Source organism: Loxodonta africana, chromosome 3 (genome assembly GCF_030014295.1).
Source record: "Loxodonta africana isolate mLoxAfr1 chromosome 3, mLoxAfr1.hap2, whole genome shotgun sequence".
Lineage (NCBI taxonomy): Eukaryota > Metazoa > Chordata > Mammalia > Proboscidea > Elephantidae > Loxodonta > Loxodonta africana.
Genome location: NC_087344.1, coordinates 45,080,553 through 45,097,273, shown reverse-complemented (window position 1 = coordinate 45,097,273; position 16,721 = coordinate 45,080,553). Strand labels below are relative to the sequence as shown.

At 36.2% G+C, this 16,721-nt stretch overlaps 1 protein-coding gene across 4 annotated transcripts in view; it reads right to left on the bottom strand.

Annotated features, from left to right (window-relative positions):
- Nucleotides 1–16,721, bottom strand: part of UBE4B (ubiquitination factor E4B) — a 158,407-nt gene that overhangs the window by 60,397 nt on the left and 81,289 nt on the right. For 3 of the 4 annotated variants that reach the window (XM_064281258.1, XM_064281257.1, XM_010593129.3), the window contains exons 3-6: nt 11,135–11,270; nt 5,763–5,850; nt 3,931–4,075; nt 1,068–1,296 (exon numbers count right to left, since the gene is read on the bottom strand). In XM_064281258.1, the coding sequence (XP_064137328.1) occupies nt 1,068–1,296; nt 3,931–4,075; nt 5,763–5,850; nt 11,135–11,270 (598 nt within the window). Of the gene's footprint in view, nt 1–195; nt 607–1,067; nt 1,297–3,930; nt 4,076–5,762; nt 5,851–11,134; nt 11,271–16,721 lie in introns of all 4 variants that reach the window. The other variant, XM_064281259.1, reaches the window with a different exon arrangement.

The following is a 16,721-nucleotide window of genomic DNA, read 5'->3' as shown; positions in this document are numbered from 1 at the left end:
TGGATGTTATCAAAGCCTGGCAGAAGCATGGACTCGGGGCAGGTGCCACCAAACTAGAGAGCCACACAGGTTAATAACCCAGAACAGACAAAACCATGTAACTGAGGTCAGTGTCACACAACAGTTCCTCTAAACTGTGTTAATCTTCTTTGCCTGCACTGCAAACACGCACACACATTCCTGCTGAATAAATACCTAGGAGAAATCCTTAGGGAGGAGGGACGTCTGCTCACGGCACTGGGGGAGGTGGACACTAAAGGTGGACCCGTGGTGTTGGGTCTCTGCTGGGAAGAGTTGGCGGGCACTGCTTGTGGGCTACTAGCGAGGGTGTGTAGGCTTGGTGAGCTAGACAGAATGGAGATGCCTGAGGACCTCGTGGCAGGAGAAGCTGAAGAACCCCAGGGGTGGGTGACAGTGTAGGGGCGATACCGCGGAGAGGAAGCCTGGCTCCCTGCAGAAGTTCCGGAAGCGGCACTATGAGGACTGAGGGAAATGGAAGGCACAGCCAACTGGCTGACTGCACGGGAAGGTGAGGCAAGAGACGGACTCATCATTGGCACAGAGCTCCAGAGACTGGCATTGAGAGCAGGACTAGTTTCATAGAGGCTAAATTAGTTGAGAAAGGGAAGAAAGAAAAGAAAATTGAAGAAAAAACTTGAGATAAAATAACTAAAATGGAAAACATCAAGCTTTTGAAGAACAGTATAATTACATTTCGTATCTTTAAGAGTTCAAGTGTATAGCTGTGTCAGACAGGCATCTAAAGAATTAGAATCTAATTTCTGCACTGACCTCGAGGCTACACCTATATATGATAAAGCCTTCTTTCCAAAGAATAATGTACCATACACAGGCATTTGTTTCTAAAATTTAATTTACCAATGGAAAACCAAAAAAAAAAAAAAAAACCTGAAAAAGACAATACCACCTCCAATGACAAAATCCATCCCCCCAAATGTGAAGTGTGCCATAACCTGCATTACACTGGCCTATGAATAAACTTCCTCTCCTCCCACATACTTCATGGTTATTTTACACCAATTAGATGTGCAGAGAACCACACTGACCTAGACAAAGAGCTGGCACTGAAGGAACCCACGCTGCAGAACATGGGGCTTGTTCCTGGATTGGAGCCAGTATTTAACATGAGATTTCTGTCTGGTGACCGAGCTGCTGCTGCAATTGGCTGTGATGTTGCTGTCAGACTGGCAAATGGGTTTTCATCTCTAGTCTGAGTGGACATCATTAGCACTTCCATTAAAATCTGGCCGATCAAGTCCTTAAAATCAGAGAACACTGTTGGAGAGGAAAAATACAGAACAGATCAGACATGGTTCTTCTTCACACAACACGGTACTTGAACAAGCCAAATTGAATCAGAGATGTCTGATGTGGTATTCCAGACTAGATCCCGGAACAGTAAAACAACATTAGTGCAAGGAAAAAAAAAAAGGACATTAGCGGAAAAGTTAGTGAAATCCAGATGAAGTCTGCACTTTAGTCAATAGTAATGTATCAATCTTAATTTCTTAGTTTTGACAAAGATACCACGTTTATGGAAGATGTTATCACTAGGGGAAACTGGGTGAGGTGCATATGGGAACTCTGTACCATCTCTGAAACATTTCTATAAATCTAAAATTAGTCCAAAATAAAAAGGTTATTTTAAAAAGTGAGTCACTACTGGGTAAGCCAGCACAACTTGACCAAGGCAAGGTCATAGAAGCTTCATAGTAGACACATCCAGACTCCCTGAGGGACCGAGTTACTGGGCTGAGGGCTGGGGACCATGGTCTTGGGCGACATCTAGCTCAACTGGCATAACACAGTTTGTAAGAAAAATGTTCTACATGCTACTTTGGTGAGTAGTGTCTGGGATCTTAAAAGCTTGTGAACAGCCATCTAAGATACATCCACTGTTCCCACCCTGTCTGGAGGCAGGGAGAATGAAGAAAACCAAAGATACGAGCAGAAGATTAGTCCAAAGGACTAATGGACCACAACTACCACAGCCTACACGAGGCTGAGTCCAGCACTAGATGGTGCCTGGCTAACACCACCGACTGCTCTGCAAGGATCAGAAGGGTACTGGACAGGCCTGGAGAAAAATTCTAACTCACAAAAGAAGACCAGACTTACTGGTCTGATGGAGACTGGAGAAATCCCAAGAGTATGGTCCCTGGACACCCTTTTAACCTGGTACTGAAGTCATTCCTGAGGTCCACCTTTCAGCCAAAGATTAGACAGGTCTATAAAACTAACGATAATACACGTAGCTTAACCATGTTTATGAGACTAAATGGGCACACCAGCTCAGGAGCAAGGATGAGAAGGCAGTAGCGGACAGGAAAGCTGGATGAATGGAAATGTGGAGCCCAAGGTCGAGAAGGTGAGAGTGTTGACACATCACGTGGTTGGCAACCAATGTCACAAAATAATGTGTATTAATTGTTTAATGAGAAACTAATCTGCTCTGTAAACCTTCACCTAAAGCACACACACAAAAAATATGAATCACTACTGAGATCTCTCTATATATGTATATATATGTGTGTGTGTATAAATATATGTATATTTATACACGCACACACATATATAAGTAAATAAACTGATAAAAAGAAGCTACTCCCAACTACAGAGGCTAGTTTATCATACTACAAATGCAACGGGGTTAATGTTTCTTAGTCTATATATGTTTTAGATACAGTAACACTATAAAGTTCAAAGTTCAAAAGATTTTATGAAGGGTCCAATATTAAGTCACCATCTGGCATTCTGAAGCAGATGGTACATTCTGGCTTCCTTCTCATTCTTTGTAGCTCTCAACTGATTTACTGCAGGTCTTTACATACAGCTTAAATATCACTAAACAAATAACTGTTCTAAGCAGTGTAAATCTTATCTGATTTGCTTATTGAAAATTACCACTTAGCTATATGCAAGACAGATCTGAGAATCTTAATATTTACTAGAAGAAGAATAACAAGTGATGGTGTTTTGAAATACGTGGTCACTAAGCTCATCGCTATAACTAGAGTAAATAAGAAGATTCGGTTAAATAAAAAATAGACTATTCTCGAGGAACATGGGGGACTTCTTTTTTTTTTTGGTGGGGGGACTAGAAGAGAGGCAGCACAGGAAAAGGTAAAAAAAAAAAAAAAAGGTAATGTCCTTAATATTCATCCATTTATTTAAAATATATCTATTGAGGGACTATTTCGTGTAAGATACTGCAGATACATAAGTAAGCAAACGAGACAAAAATTCCTGCCATCAGGGAGCTTATATTCTAGCACAGTGTAGAATGGTCCCTGCCCCTCACCCCTTCTGTACTCCAAATGACTGCTATAAAGAAAAAATAATTTAAGTGCCCTAGAACTCACTGGTATGCTTTTAAGGGTTTTATTATTTTGTCATAAATGTGGCTTAGCATACAGCCTGTTAAAATAGAATCCTGGAAACACAGCAAAATATCATTATGTTAACAGATTTGCTGCCCTGTCTGCACATGGTGTGGTAGGTACTTAAATCAGGTATGGGTCATACACAGCACTTCTCTTAGGATCTCCAGAGACCACCCAGTATACTCCTACTTTGTAAGAGGAGCTAATGCTCTTTCTAAGCATCTCCTTACTACAAAGGAAAAGACCTGAACCCGGGAACAATGGTGACCATTAACGTATCTATGCAGTTCTCTTTAGTAGAAATCATGAAAGCAAAAAAAAAAAAAAAATACAGTTTACCAATAAGATCAGTGGAAAGCGAAGGAAGTGGCCTATCAGCAGCATCCTCACCAAGAAGTATCCCTATGATTAAAAATAAAACCCCTAAAGAAAGCTATAGGATACGGACAATAGCGAACGACAGACGATCTTATAGTTCTTTTTCTCTTAAGTACTCTGAAGTAAGATTGCTGAGCTCAATTCCTACCTTCTTTTGGGTTCTGCTTAAATTGAGCAGAAAGAGAAGAAAGAAAGATGACATCTCTGTCCCGGTCCTTCCAGGAGACACGAAAGATCTTACAGACCAGCTGTAAGGCCTGTTCTTCAGACACCTCAGAACCCGATGCAGGCTCCTGGTAAGGAAAAAGATTTGGGGATTAATCTCAGGTAGTATGAGGTATGAGTTAGACACTTCAAAAGAAATGTTTTATTCTGGTTTAATTCATTAAATATTAATGAGGATTTTTTTAAATGCAAAAAAAAAAAAAAAAAAAAAACTACACCCTCTCCTCACTTATTGACATGGCTAGCTTCCAAAGATCAGATCATTATGTGAAATCGGTGTTAACACGAAAATGGATGGTGATCACATCAGATCACAAAATGGACTACGTAACTGTCAAGTTACATCATTACATAACTGTCAAACCACTGAGAATCATGGTCTGGCCAAGGTGACACATAACCCTAACCATCATAGCCAGCATTAGTCTTGCCTTGTACCTTGGTGTTCATTAATGCCGGACATATGTCATTGAGGTGCAAAATAGTTGGATGGTAGATTTTTTACTATTGTCATAAATGCAAAATGTTGGATGATGAGATAGTTGATAAGTGAGGAGAAGGTGTATATACTCATTGATTTAAGGAAAACTAAACTTGTTCCTATGACTTCACAGCTGCAGCATCTAAGTCACATGCGCTTACAATACAATCTATGGGGGAGTATGGAAGAGCAAGAGTATTGTCAGGAATCGCCAAGAAGAACACTAAAGGATGGAAATACACACACACACACACACACAGAGTCATATACACATAATGTCCATTTGGGCAACAACCAAGTGCATAAACATCCGTGGTCCCATAAGGTTACAACAGAGTTCAGAAATCCCAATCAGAAAATGGGATGTAACAGACATAACCAGATGCAGGGAACACAACAGCTTCCTGCAGGCAACAAGAGCATCTCATATCTCTTGTATACAAAGCAGATACTCTTGTACACAAATGCTAAGTATATAATATGGTGTTCACACAACATTACGTATTGTGGACATTAAGCAACACATGACTGTATATATATCCTATTTTACTTTTCTGAACTCTTAAGGACCAGGTTAGCATTTTAAGTACAAAACCAATTTTCCTTCAGAAATTTCCCCAAAATATCATATATGAAAGAACTTTATAAACACTAAAGAATTACATAAAAATAAAGCATCACACCACCAGGTGGCTACAGTAAAACTTCTAATAATCATCAATATGTGTTGCTAAAGGATTCCTAATACCTTACTGAACAGAAAGCAATCCAATTACCTATGTCATTCTAAATCATGGCACAAAAAGTCCCCTTTTTCTAAATATAAGAAACTAGGCTCAGATGATGATAAAATATAAAAGTCTCCTGTTTTTCAAAAAATTTCTAATTACTACAGGATTCTACATATTCTTGCTTCAATTCCCAGACATTTTCCTCAAACACTACTTGCTTAAGCAAAAGACCAACAGGAAAAAGATTTCTAATTAGCTCTGAATTAACTCCTTTTACAAGTTAAATTTACTGATCAAAACATGGACCTGAAATAAAGAAAACTGAAGGATTTTTTCAGATCAAAGAAGTGAGTTATATTTTCATCAATGAGGGTTTATAAGGCTACCCATTATTCCTTTAAAAAAAAAAAAATCACCAAAATAGGATTTGCTGATTTGGGGTAGCCCACTCTAATACAGACTTTACAGAGATAAGACATGAAACCGTGTTTATTTATATTACCTGTCCTAAAAACTGAAGCAAGGGCTTCATCTCTTACCAACCTTATCGCTGAGGCTCCTCTTTTCTCTTCGATCACTTTCATCAACTTCCATATTTTCAATTCCTGAATCCACATCCACCTGGGACATGCTTTAAGTATAAAGAACAAATAAGTATTTTATCTCTTATATACCACACAATCTCATAGCTGCTGACTGGGAAAAAGTTTTAAAATATCAGTCAAAAATCAGTCTGGAAAGCAAAATGATAAAGTCTCACCCTTTTTCTTAATAATTTTTAAGAGCGCTTCATATATTAAGGATATTACCATTTTATCTACCATATATGTTGCAAATATATTTCCCAAGTTGTCATTTTCTTGGGCCCACTTTAAAAAAAAAATCCCTACAGTAAATTTCTAAACACTTTGTTTTAAAATGATATAAAATGCAACTAGAACCAGATTATAAAAACTGTTTAAGTACATATATTATTTTTCCCTACATTAAATAAATAGTCCCAGCACCTTTTATTAAAAAAGACCATCTTTTTACATTAACATGAAATCACCTATGTCTTATGTCCAATTTTCACATATGTGCAGATCTATCTGTGGGTATGCATTTCTGTTCCAGTAGACCAGTTTTCTGTCCCTGAGGCAATACCACATTGTCTTACTTGCTAAAACTTCACAATAAGTCTTGATATCTGCTAGGTCAATACCTCCACCTTATTCTTCTACTTCATGATTCTCTTGGCTCTGTTTTTCCACACATTCTTAACAGTCAGCTTATAAGTTTCCTTAAAAATCCTATTTGGATTTCGATTAGAATTTCCTTGACTCTAGATGGGCAAGAAAGGACATCATTATGCTGTTGAGTCTCTCTACCCATAGACATAGTATCTCTCTGTAAGTATTTAGGTCTTCTTTAAGGTTGTTCATTAAACTTTTATAAATTTCTCCATAAAAGTCTTGCACTCTTTTGGTAAATGTATTCCTGTTGTGCGCCATCAAGTTGATTCTGACTCACAGTAACCTTACAGGACAGAGGAGAACTGTCACATAGGTTTTCCTAGGCTGTAATCTTTAGAGAAACAGATCGCCAGGTCTTTTCTCCTGTGGAGTTACTGGTGGGTTCGAACCACCAATCTTTCGGTTAGCAGCTGAGCGCTTACTATATTATTACACAAATAACACGCCAGCTGCTCCTTCCCTCTTGAAAAGTATTTTCATAAGTGCACCATAGCTTACGGGGAGGGAGCAAGCTGGCAAACAAACGTGGAAGGCATGTGTGATCTGTGTAAAAATATGGTAACTATTGTACTGCCAGGGCTCCTTCAATGTATTTTTAGGTACCATTTATTTTTCAGTTTCTGAAATTGTGACTGGTACCTTATTAAATACTGTGTTTTTAGAAACCTAACTGATTTTGGATACAGACCTCTTATAAGCAACTTGTATAAGGGTTGACTATGAAGACAATCATTTCATCTCCAAGTAACTGTTTTGTTTCTTCTACTCTAATCCCTATTTTGTGTTTTACTGAACTGGGTAGAACCCCATGTTGAACAGAAGCAGATACAGCAGTCATCCTTCTTCTTATCCCTGATTTTCAGGAGAGTGCTTCCAACTTTTCACCACTCAATATGAGCGTTGCTGTAGTTTTTGGTAGATGTCCTTCAGAGCAGTCAGAATAAGATAAGCTATGCTGTGGTAACAGATACACTCTGAAATCTTAAGAGGCTTAACGCTAAAAGGATTTATCTCCTGCTTCAGCAGCCTGATGAAAATGAAGCATCTTTACTCCAACTTTAATCTATGCCATCTGCAATACATGGTGTCCAAGGTCACTGGAACAAGAGAGGGATAGAGGAGAAGCATAGGCTCAAATGCCTTTGCCCAAAAGGGACACATGTCACTTCCATTCACAGGCTACTCGCCAGAACTAGCCACTTGGCCCCAATACAGCTGTTCAGGAGACTGGGAAATGTCGGGTAGCATATGCAATATTTGGTGAACTCTGTCTCTGCCACACTGTCTGTTTAAGAATGTTCCTTTCTGTTTCTCATTTGCTAAGACTTTTATCATTAATTGATTTGTATTTTGTCATGTTTATGCTACTTTTTTCTTTCCTTGATGAATCCTGCCAAAAGTTCATCAATTTTTATCATTTTTCAAAGAAGTAATTTTTGGTTTTGTTGATAATCTCTGGTATACATTTACTTTCCATTTCATTAATTTCCCATCCATCTTTATTGTTTTCTTCTTTCTACTTTGAAGAGTATATATGGCTGTTCTTTTACTAACTTTTCAGGTTATATGCTTAGCTCATTAATTTTTACCTTTTATTCTTTTCTAATATATTTAAAGCTTTATATTTTCCTCAAAGGACAAATTTTGATAATATTTGTTATTGTTCAGTTTTAGATACTTTCAAATTTCTATTGTGATTTCTGCTTTGACTTATGGATATGTAGAAATATGGTCTTTCATAAAAAAAAAAACTCCGAATGTCTAAGATTTTCTTCTATATTGATTTTTATAACCTCATTTGCAATAGTCAGAAAACATGATCTGCATGATTCTGATTCTTGCAGCTTTTTGGGTCCATGAGTATTAGTAAAGAATGTATACTCTCTAAGTGCAGGGTACAAAGTTCTGTATCTTTCAGTTCAATCAAGCTTATAAGTTGTGTTGTTTAATTTGTCTATATGCTTACTGATGTTGTCCTTCTTGACCTATTAATAGAGGAAAAAGATGTGTAAAAATTTGCAATTATGTATATGCCAATTTCTTCTTGTAGTTCTATCAATATTTCCCTTATTACATTTTGTTGTTTTATTACTAAGGGCACATACATCAAAACTGTTGTATTCTACTGGTCGAGTAAATGTTTACTGTTACATAATGACTATTTCTAGGAATGATTTGTGCCTTAAAGTCTCATTTATCACTATGTTTATCTCAATTTTCTTTTGTTTAATATTTGCATGGTGTACGTTTTCCCATTCTTTTACTTTCAACATTTTCTGCCCTAATGTTTCAGGCATGCCTTCTGTAAACAGTATAAAGCTGGGGTTTGTTTTGTATTTAATCCAATTGGTGCCTTTTAATTGAACCTTTGTCTTTTCATTGGAATTTCTGGTCTTTTACATTTTATTTTGATTACTGATATATTTTTAATTCTTCTTACCATCTTATTTTGTGCTATTTGTCCCATTTTTTAAATCCATTTGTATCTTTCTCCTTTTTCTTTGAACTGATCTAAGTTTTCCCTCACCTGCCTCCCATACTCCATATTTTTCTTCTACTGATTTGGAAGTTATAACAACACTCTGTTTCTATTCTTTCAGTAGTTGCTCTTAAAAATTTAACAAGTACTCTTAAATCAAAATCTAAAAGTTAACCAGTATTTCCATCCCTCTCCCAAGCAGTACAAGGACCTTAGAATGCTTTCTCTAATAATCCCTCTCCTGGTTTACCTGCTATTGTTGTCCAGGATTTTAGGTCTGTCTGATTTTTACTCCTCTCCTCCATCTGAAACTTATACCATCAGTGCCTGTTCAGAATGACCACGTTTATTATTTTCTTATTCATCTTTCCTTCTTGCCTCTCAAACATTAATTCTGAGATAATTTTCTTCTTCTTAAACCACAGCTGTTAAATGTTAGGATCTTCTGGTGGCAGGCTATCAGGTTTTTTTTTTTTTGTTTTACTATGCAAATGTCTTTATTTCACCCTTGTTCTTAAAAGATGGTTCTATAACTGTAGTTCTTTTGTAGATAGTTGCACTTTTGCCTCTGGCTGCTTTAAAGATCTTTGTCTCTGGTGTTCTGAAATTACTCTATGAAATGTCTATTATGAATTTCTCTTTGTTCATCCTGCTTGGGATTTGCTAGGCTTCTTGAATCTGAGGATTCATATGTTTCATAAACTCTAGAAAAATTCTCAGTCATTTATTTTTTGATGATGTCTTCTAAACCAGTAGAGGAAATATATAGAATAAGGGGGAAAAAAATCTGCTTATTTTGGTATTCCTACTAGACATGTATTGAACATCTATCCTTTATGTCTCTAAACATATTTCATATTTTTCATCTCATTTTCTTTTCTTTGTGGTACATTCTGGGTAATTTCTTCACATCTATCTTGCAGTTTACTAATTGTCTCTTCAGCTATGTCAAATTCACTGTTTTATATCAAGTTTTTAATTGCAATTATCTTTTTTATTTCTACAAATTTTATTTGCTTTTTTTCCAAATATATTTGGTTGTTTTTATAATCGCTTGCCCCTTATTTGTGTTTTCAATTTCCTTTTTTATTTAAACATCTGTGTTTTATATTCTGTATCTAATAATTCTACAATTCAGAAGTCTTTGGAAAAGCAATTCTGCTGTTAGTGATTCTGCTCATGGTGATTTGTTTTCTAGTGTGTTTTATGATTTTTGACAATGAGCTCTTATTTCTTAGAATTTTTCAATGGAATAATTCTCTGAAGTCTTGGAAGATTTGTGTTTGTCTCCGCTAGGTGTCTAAGGCACTACAGATCTGGGTCCATTGTATATAACAATTCTTAGCTGGAAGTTTTTCGGGCTATTCCAATAATAAAAATAATTACATGACAGTCAGCTAGTGGTCATGAAATCTCAAGAGCTGACTTTTTAAAAATATCCCACCCACAGGCAATGAGAACATAATAATCTTATTCTATGGGGTAGATTTTTTCCTACTTTATCTTTTCCCTGAGAGTATAGTCCTTCCTGAATTCTGACCTTCTGTGGGATGGTGTCTGATCTGGCTTCTCACTCTCGACCTAACTGAATGCTAAAGCTCTACACAAGTGCTTTCCATGCTTTTTTACACCGGGACACACTGAGAAAATGGTATTTGGCTGGCACACTGAAGTAAACAGAGGGGGCTGCTTGAGGGCAGAGGAGATGGGTCCTAGAGCTGTGACTTCCCCAAAGGTCAAAAGAATCAATATCTCAGGCACTTTATCGCCTATTCACGGCACACTTGCAGCAGAGGGAGACTCTGCTCTAGGCTACCCTGGTCTTTATGTAGCTCCTACATATTTGGCTTATCTGACTAAACCCTCCAAACTTTTAAATTTCACTGAACAGTAAAACTTTGAAAAACTTTTAGAGATTGACATATAGTCATCTACTTTGTATTTACAAAATAAGGACATTAAAAAAAAATTTTTTTTACCACCTACATACATTATTTCATAAAAAGACAATTTTTAACACTAAAAAAAAGGCATAAAGAACATCTCAGAATAACATAAAGACCTTTACATTTAATAAATTTAGTTCTAATTTGCTAAAGACTATCATGGGGCTCTGGGCTGGCATAGTCCCTGAACTAGGGACTATAGTGAATGGATCTTTCTTTTTCTATAAATCAAAGAGTTTATTGGCTTCATTTTACCTTTTCTCACAAGAAACTCCGTCAATATCCATGCTCTGGGAACGTGAAAGAGACTGAGATTGTGTTTCAAGGCTATTAGAGGGCGAGCTGCTGAGAGAACTGACTCCTTCACTGCTCTGGCTTCGATGGGCTACTCCTAAATATAAAATACATGAAAGGTTAAGTCCCACGTGAAATAGTGCTAAGGTTATTTGTAATGGCAACACTAAGCAACCACAATCTGCTTTCATACCATCATGATATTCAGTAACAAAGAACTATCACAAAATTACTGTAAATGTTGACACAGTATTAGAATCACAGAAACATTAACAAGGAAACACAATTTATCAGAGTATTTTTTATGTGGGCAGTGACAGAGCTACATCTAATACCTAAAGCTGACTCCTCATTCCCTTCTCTTTCATCAGTTCAAACTGTAGTCCCTGAATACAAATTAGTTTTATGATAATCCAGAAAAATCACTGAGACGGATGCACCAAAAATAAGATAGATTAATGAACAGACAGAGAGATGGGTAGATGGACATGTATGATAAAGCAAGTAGAGTAAAATGTTCGCGGTAGAATCTAGAAAGTGAGTATATGGGTATTCGCTGCAAAATCCTTTCAACTTTGCTCAATGATTGATACTTTCATAATAAAATGTTGAAAAAATATAAATTCAATTAACCAATGTCCTTCAATGTAGATCAATCCATTTATTGATTGAACATCTTCTCTGTGACAGTCATACTTTGGGGAAAATAAAAAACCTGATATTTCCTTGCCCTCAGACACCTTATCGTCTACAGAAGTGTCATTATTAGTACACGAACAAATTATTTTTCACAGTAATTTCTTCATTAATGTATATATAATCAAGTTTTTCATAGAGTTTAAAAAAAATTACTATAACTTTATGAATGTATTTCTACCAAAAAAGAAAAAAAAAAATTTACCCAAGTATTTGTAAGAAATTAAAAAAAAAAAATACCGTACCTGTGTTACAGAAGGGAAAACGAGACTCATACGGTTTTAAAAACAAACGAACCTGAGCTACCAGCTATAGCTGAAGCAACTACCAAGTGGATAAAATTTTCACCCTCCTAGTATTCCAAGAAAGTAAATCTGTTACCCTTTAACATCTCTCTTCACTGAAGAATAATGTAAAACATCTATCCATTCTTGCCAACAGGTTTGAACATGTACCAGTTTACTAAAACTTCTGCAGGACTTACTAAGGAAAGAGAAACTAAATTTTCACTATTCCTAAATAGATTCAGGTAAAACACACGAAGTATCTAAGGTAGTAAGAGTTCTGAAACAAGCTTATAGAAGACAATAAAACCCAAAATTCATTAATTCAAGAAGTATAACCCAAAGTAAGTTCTCAATAAGTATTTATTGAAAGAATAAAAAAGCATTAACGATGTCTTTTGGAGAATACTGCTTTACCTAACACAATCAAAGGTCTGACATTTAAAAACTTAATAACAAAGTTCAATAATTTTTACAAGACATCAATTAAGCAGACTTTAAAATTTAAAAGCATAGTTTCTCCCCTAGAAAAGCAGTTCTAGAACTGACAATTACAGTTATTTGAAAAACTATATTTGTAACAAAGAATACTATGCTCTACTATATATATAACAACCTGTTATCATCAAGTCGATTTTGACTCATAGTGACCGTATAGGACAGAGCAGAACTGCCCCATAGTGTTTCCAAAGAGCAGCTGGTGGATTTGAACTGCCAACTTTTTGGTTAGCAGCTGAGCTCTTAACCACTCCACCACCAGGGCTCCATATACACAACAGAACTATAGTTATATAGTATGCTACATAGTATAATATATTGCATTTGTAATATTTTTGTTAAGACATCAAGATAGTTGTGCAAATACTCAGAATTCATTGTTTCCTGCACATTCTATGTAGTCTTCTTTTTTTTAATTTTTATTGTGCTTTAAGTGAAAGTTTACAAATCAAGTCAGTCTCATACAAAAATTTATATACACCTTGCTATATACTCCTAGTTGCTCTCCCCCTAACGAGACAGCACACTCCTTCTCTCCGCTCTCTATATTCATTCCACGTAGTCTTTACATTCTGGGTTAAGCGGAGCAATTCTCCCCAGAGTGTATTGCGTATACTAGTATTCCTCAATTTTTAAATGCCATGTGACCCAACTCCTTTCTTAAACTTAAAAATCTCATGCTCTCTTTGACTTTGTTTAGAAGTCAATGTAAATTAAATACCATGACTAAGAACAAATTAAAGCAACAGCACAAAATGTCATTTGATTTTCAAACCCTGCACACTCTCCCTTGTTGTCTTCACTCTCTGTGCCATCTCTAACTTGAGAAATCACTGTCAGGAGGCCAAGTTTCAAGGAATACAGATTTTTTTCCCTCTTTCATCTCCATAAAGCCAGATGTTAAAGAATTAAAACACAGACATAACCTCTGATTCTCTTTTAGAAGATAAGTAAAATCTCTATATATCAATTTAAAAACCCATCTTCAAAAAACAAGGTGTGTGTATCAAAGGATGGAGAAAGCCATGTCTGCTTAATAAAACAGGAATTACAAACTTTGAAGATGGCAGTGTTCCAAACTTCTATAACTGGTAAGATCTTGTTAAAGGGAATTCATGAATTCTGTGTGGGAAGGCCAGAACTTTAGAAGGATTTTATTTCTGTAAGATTTTCCTCCTACTCTTGTAGTACTTCCTGTAATATTCCGTTCAGGTATAAACCAGACCAAATGCCCATTTTTAAGTTTCATGCTGGGCCTATTCCAGTATTACACACACACACACACACACACATATGCACAGGCTTGCCAAATTCTAGTAGAAAAAAAGTACAGAATTGCCAAAAGGGACCTTAAAACCTTAATAAAGCTGTTAAAAAAGGGCGAGGGGGTGACCTTAGACCCGATGCTTTGCAGATAAAAACACTGAGATGACGAAATCTAAGAAATTCCCTTAGGATCTTCAGCAGGTTAGAAGCAGAGCAAAGATTAAAACAGAAGTCTCCTGATTCCTAATATAACGCTGATATTTCTTCTACCCCAAACTGTTGAACAGTTCTTCAATCAGAGCTATTTTAAACCAAAGCTATGTTTTATACATTCTAAAATTACTAACACAAAGTTAAATGTAAAGCCTGCTTTAAAAAAAAAATAGTGTTATATAAGGAATCATTCAGTCTATTAATAATCAAAATCTAAAGCTTATTTACATAGATCTTCAGAATGAACTAAGCTTAAGGGTTACAATTCACGGAAAATACAAAGTACACTCGTATTTTATTTGGCCAACATCAAACTTCACCTCTCAAAGCTATTATAATGAACATATTCTATGCATAGAGCAGATTGACATATTTTGTCAGCAGCTAATTTTCTGGTGAAAACATTTTGTTCTTGTGAATAAATGCAATAACATGGAATTCCAAACTTCTAAAGAAAAACAGCAGCATCTAAAATATCGGGATTTTTAACCAACAACCCCAAATAGAAAATGGTTTTGATCATCATGTTTATGAGATGGTATATTCCTTTCCTTAGTGTCAATGGGGGAAATTAAGTGTATATAACAAAAAGAATGATGCACCTGGCGTCAAAGACTAGGACTTGTCCTTGGAGAAATGGCTAATTGTAGGGCTGGGGTATAGGAAATACAAGAGGAGCCTGGAACATCTGACAGAGCCAGAAAATAAGACAGTGTTCAACAAACAAAAGGATGGGGCATGTCAAATGGACACAGGAGCCGAGAGAGAGCTCCCAAAGGCCAAAGCTGGAACAATGTGTGCAAGAAAATAAACAACATAGTATTAGACTGTAACCCAAAGTACAAAATAAATATTTTAAAAATACTGGGGAGAAGCGACAAATTTTTATTATAAAAGAATTCCAAATAATATATAGATATTTCCCTTGCCAAGAGGTGAAGCTAACTCCTATGGGCTGGACTTAGTAATTCGTCTCCAAAGAATTGAGCATGGAAAGAGAAAAATAATAACTTACAGTGGAGAAATGTGACAAACATACCATAATCAAGCGATCAAGATTACGTTCACCAATGATGCCACGTGGGTATCATGTATCCCCACATGTTGTGGCAGGAAGGGCACTTCACCTGTGTGGTATTCTTCCCCCAAACTCATAACCCTACTCTAATTATGAGAAAAACATCAGACAAAAGCAAATTAAAGCACATTCCACAAAATAGCTAGCCAGTACTTTTCATAACTGTCCAGGTCATGAAAAACAAGAAAAGACTGAGAAACTCTTAGAGACAAAAGAAGATGCATGTTTAAATCAGTTAATAAAAAAAAAATAGTCATATAAAAAAACCAAAAAATCAAACCCCCTGCCATCGAGTCAATTCTGACTCATAGCGACCCTAGAGGTATATATTAAATTACCAATGTTAATTTCTTAGTTTTGAGAAATGTATCACCAATTAACATTAGGGAAAACTGGGTAAATCTAAAATTATTCCAAAATAAAAGTTTATTTTATAAAAAGACTGGAACCTTGATACCATGATTTCCAGTTATATGACCTTGAGCAAGTCAATTTACTTAACATTTTTACCTGTAAGCTGGTAATAATGGCATCTGTGCAGCCTATCTCATAGGGCTGTTGTGGAGATCAAATGAAATAACAAACATGAAAGCATTCATAAACTATACCTGCATGTATCAGACAAGAACTAACCAAGAAATAAGGGCAAACCCCTGAGCTTAAAGAACAGACTAGCCTTTGTTAACACTAGCTCTGGTCTACTTCATTTGTAGCATAGTTGAATACTGGGTAAGAGAGAGGAGTAAACTTATTTCACCAGTTTTCAATGACTTTTTTTTTTAACCTATTGTTCAAATAATCACACAGACTACAATTCCCGTTAATCCACTCATGTTTCTGTATTTATAATACTTTAAACAAATGTAAATTATAATTAGTCTATCTGCCTCTTATAGTCTAAAAAGGATATATGCATATAACTGAATTTTGAGTTTCCTAAAAATAGGCCTGACACCTTATTCATCTTTTTATCCAGGGCCATTTCCTCCAACAACTAACACAGTATCTTTCACAGTAGGTGTTTAATAAATATTTACTGAATACAATAGGGCTTGGCGGATGCTTACTAAATTTATAGTAGCAGCATCAAATGGGAAGGATGCTACAGTGAACTCTGTGACTTGCTAAGTCATTTAAATTCTAGGTGTCTCAGAAACATGGAATTGAAGCAGAGAAATCTCCACCCCTTTCCACCTCTATTAAAATTGTTGTTGTTGTTGTTAGGTGCCCTCCAGTTGGTTCTGACTCATAGCAATCCTATGCACAACAGAAATAAACACTGTCTGGTCCTGCGCCATCCTCACAATCATTTTTATGCTTGAGCCCATTGTTGCAGCCACTGTGTCAATCCATCTCATCAAGGGTCTTCCTCATTTTCACTGACCCTCTATTTTATCAAGCATAATGTCCTTCTCCAGAGACTGGTCCCTCCTGATAACATGTCCAAAGTATGCGAGACGAAGCCTTCGCCATCCTTGCTTCTATGGAGCATTCTGGCTTTACTTCTTCCAAG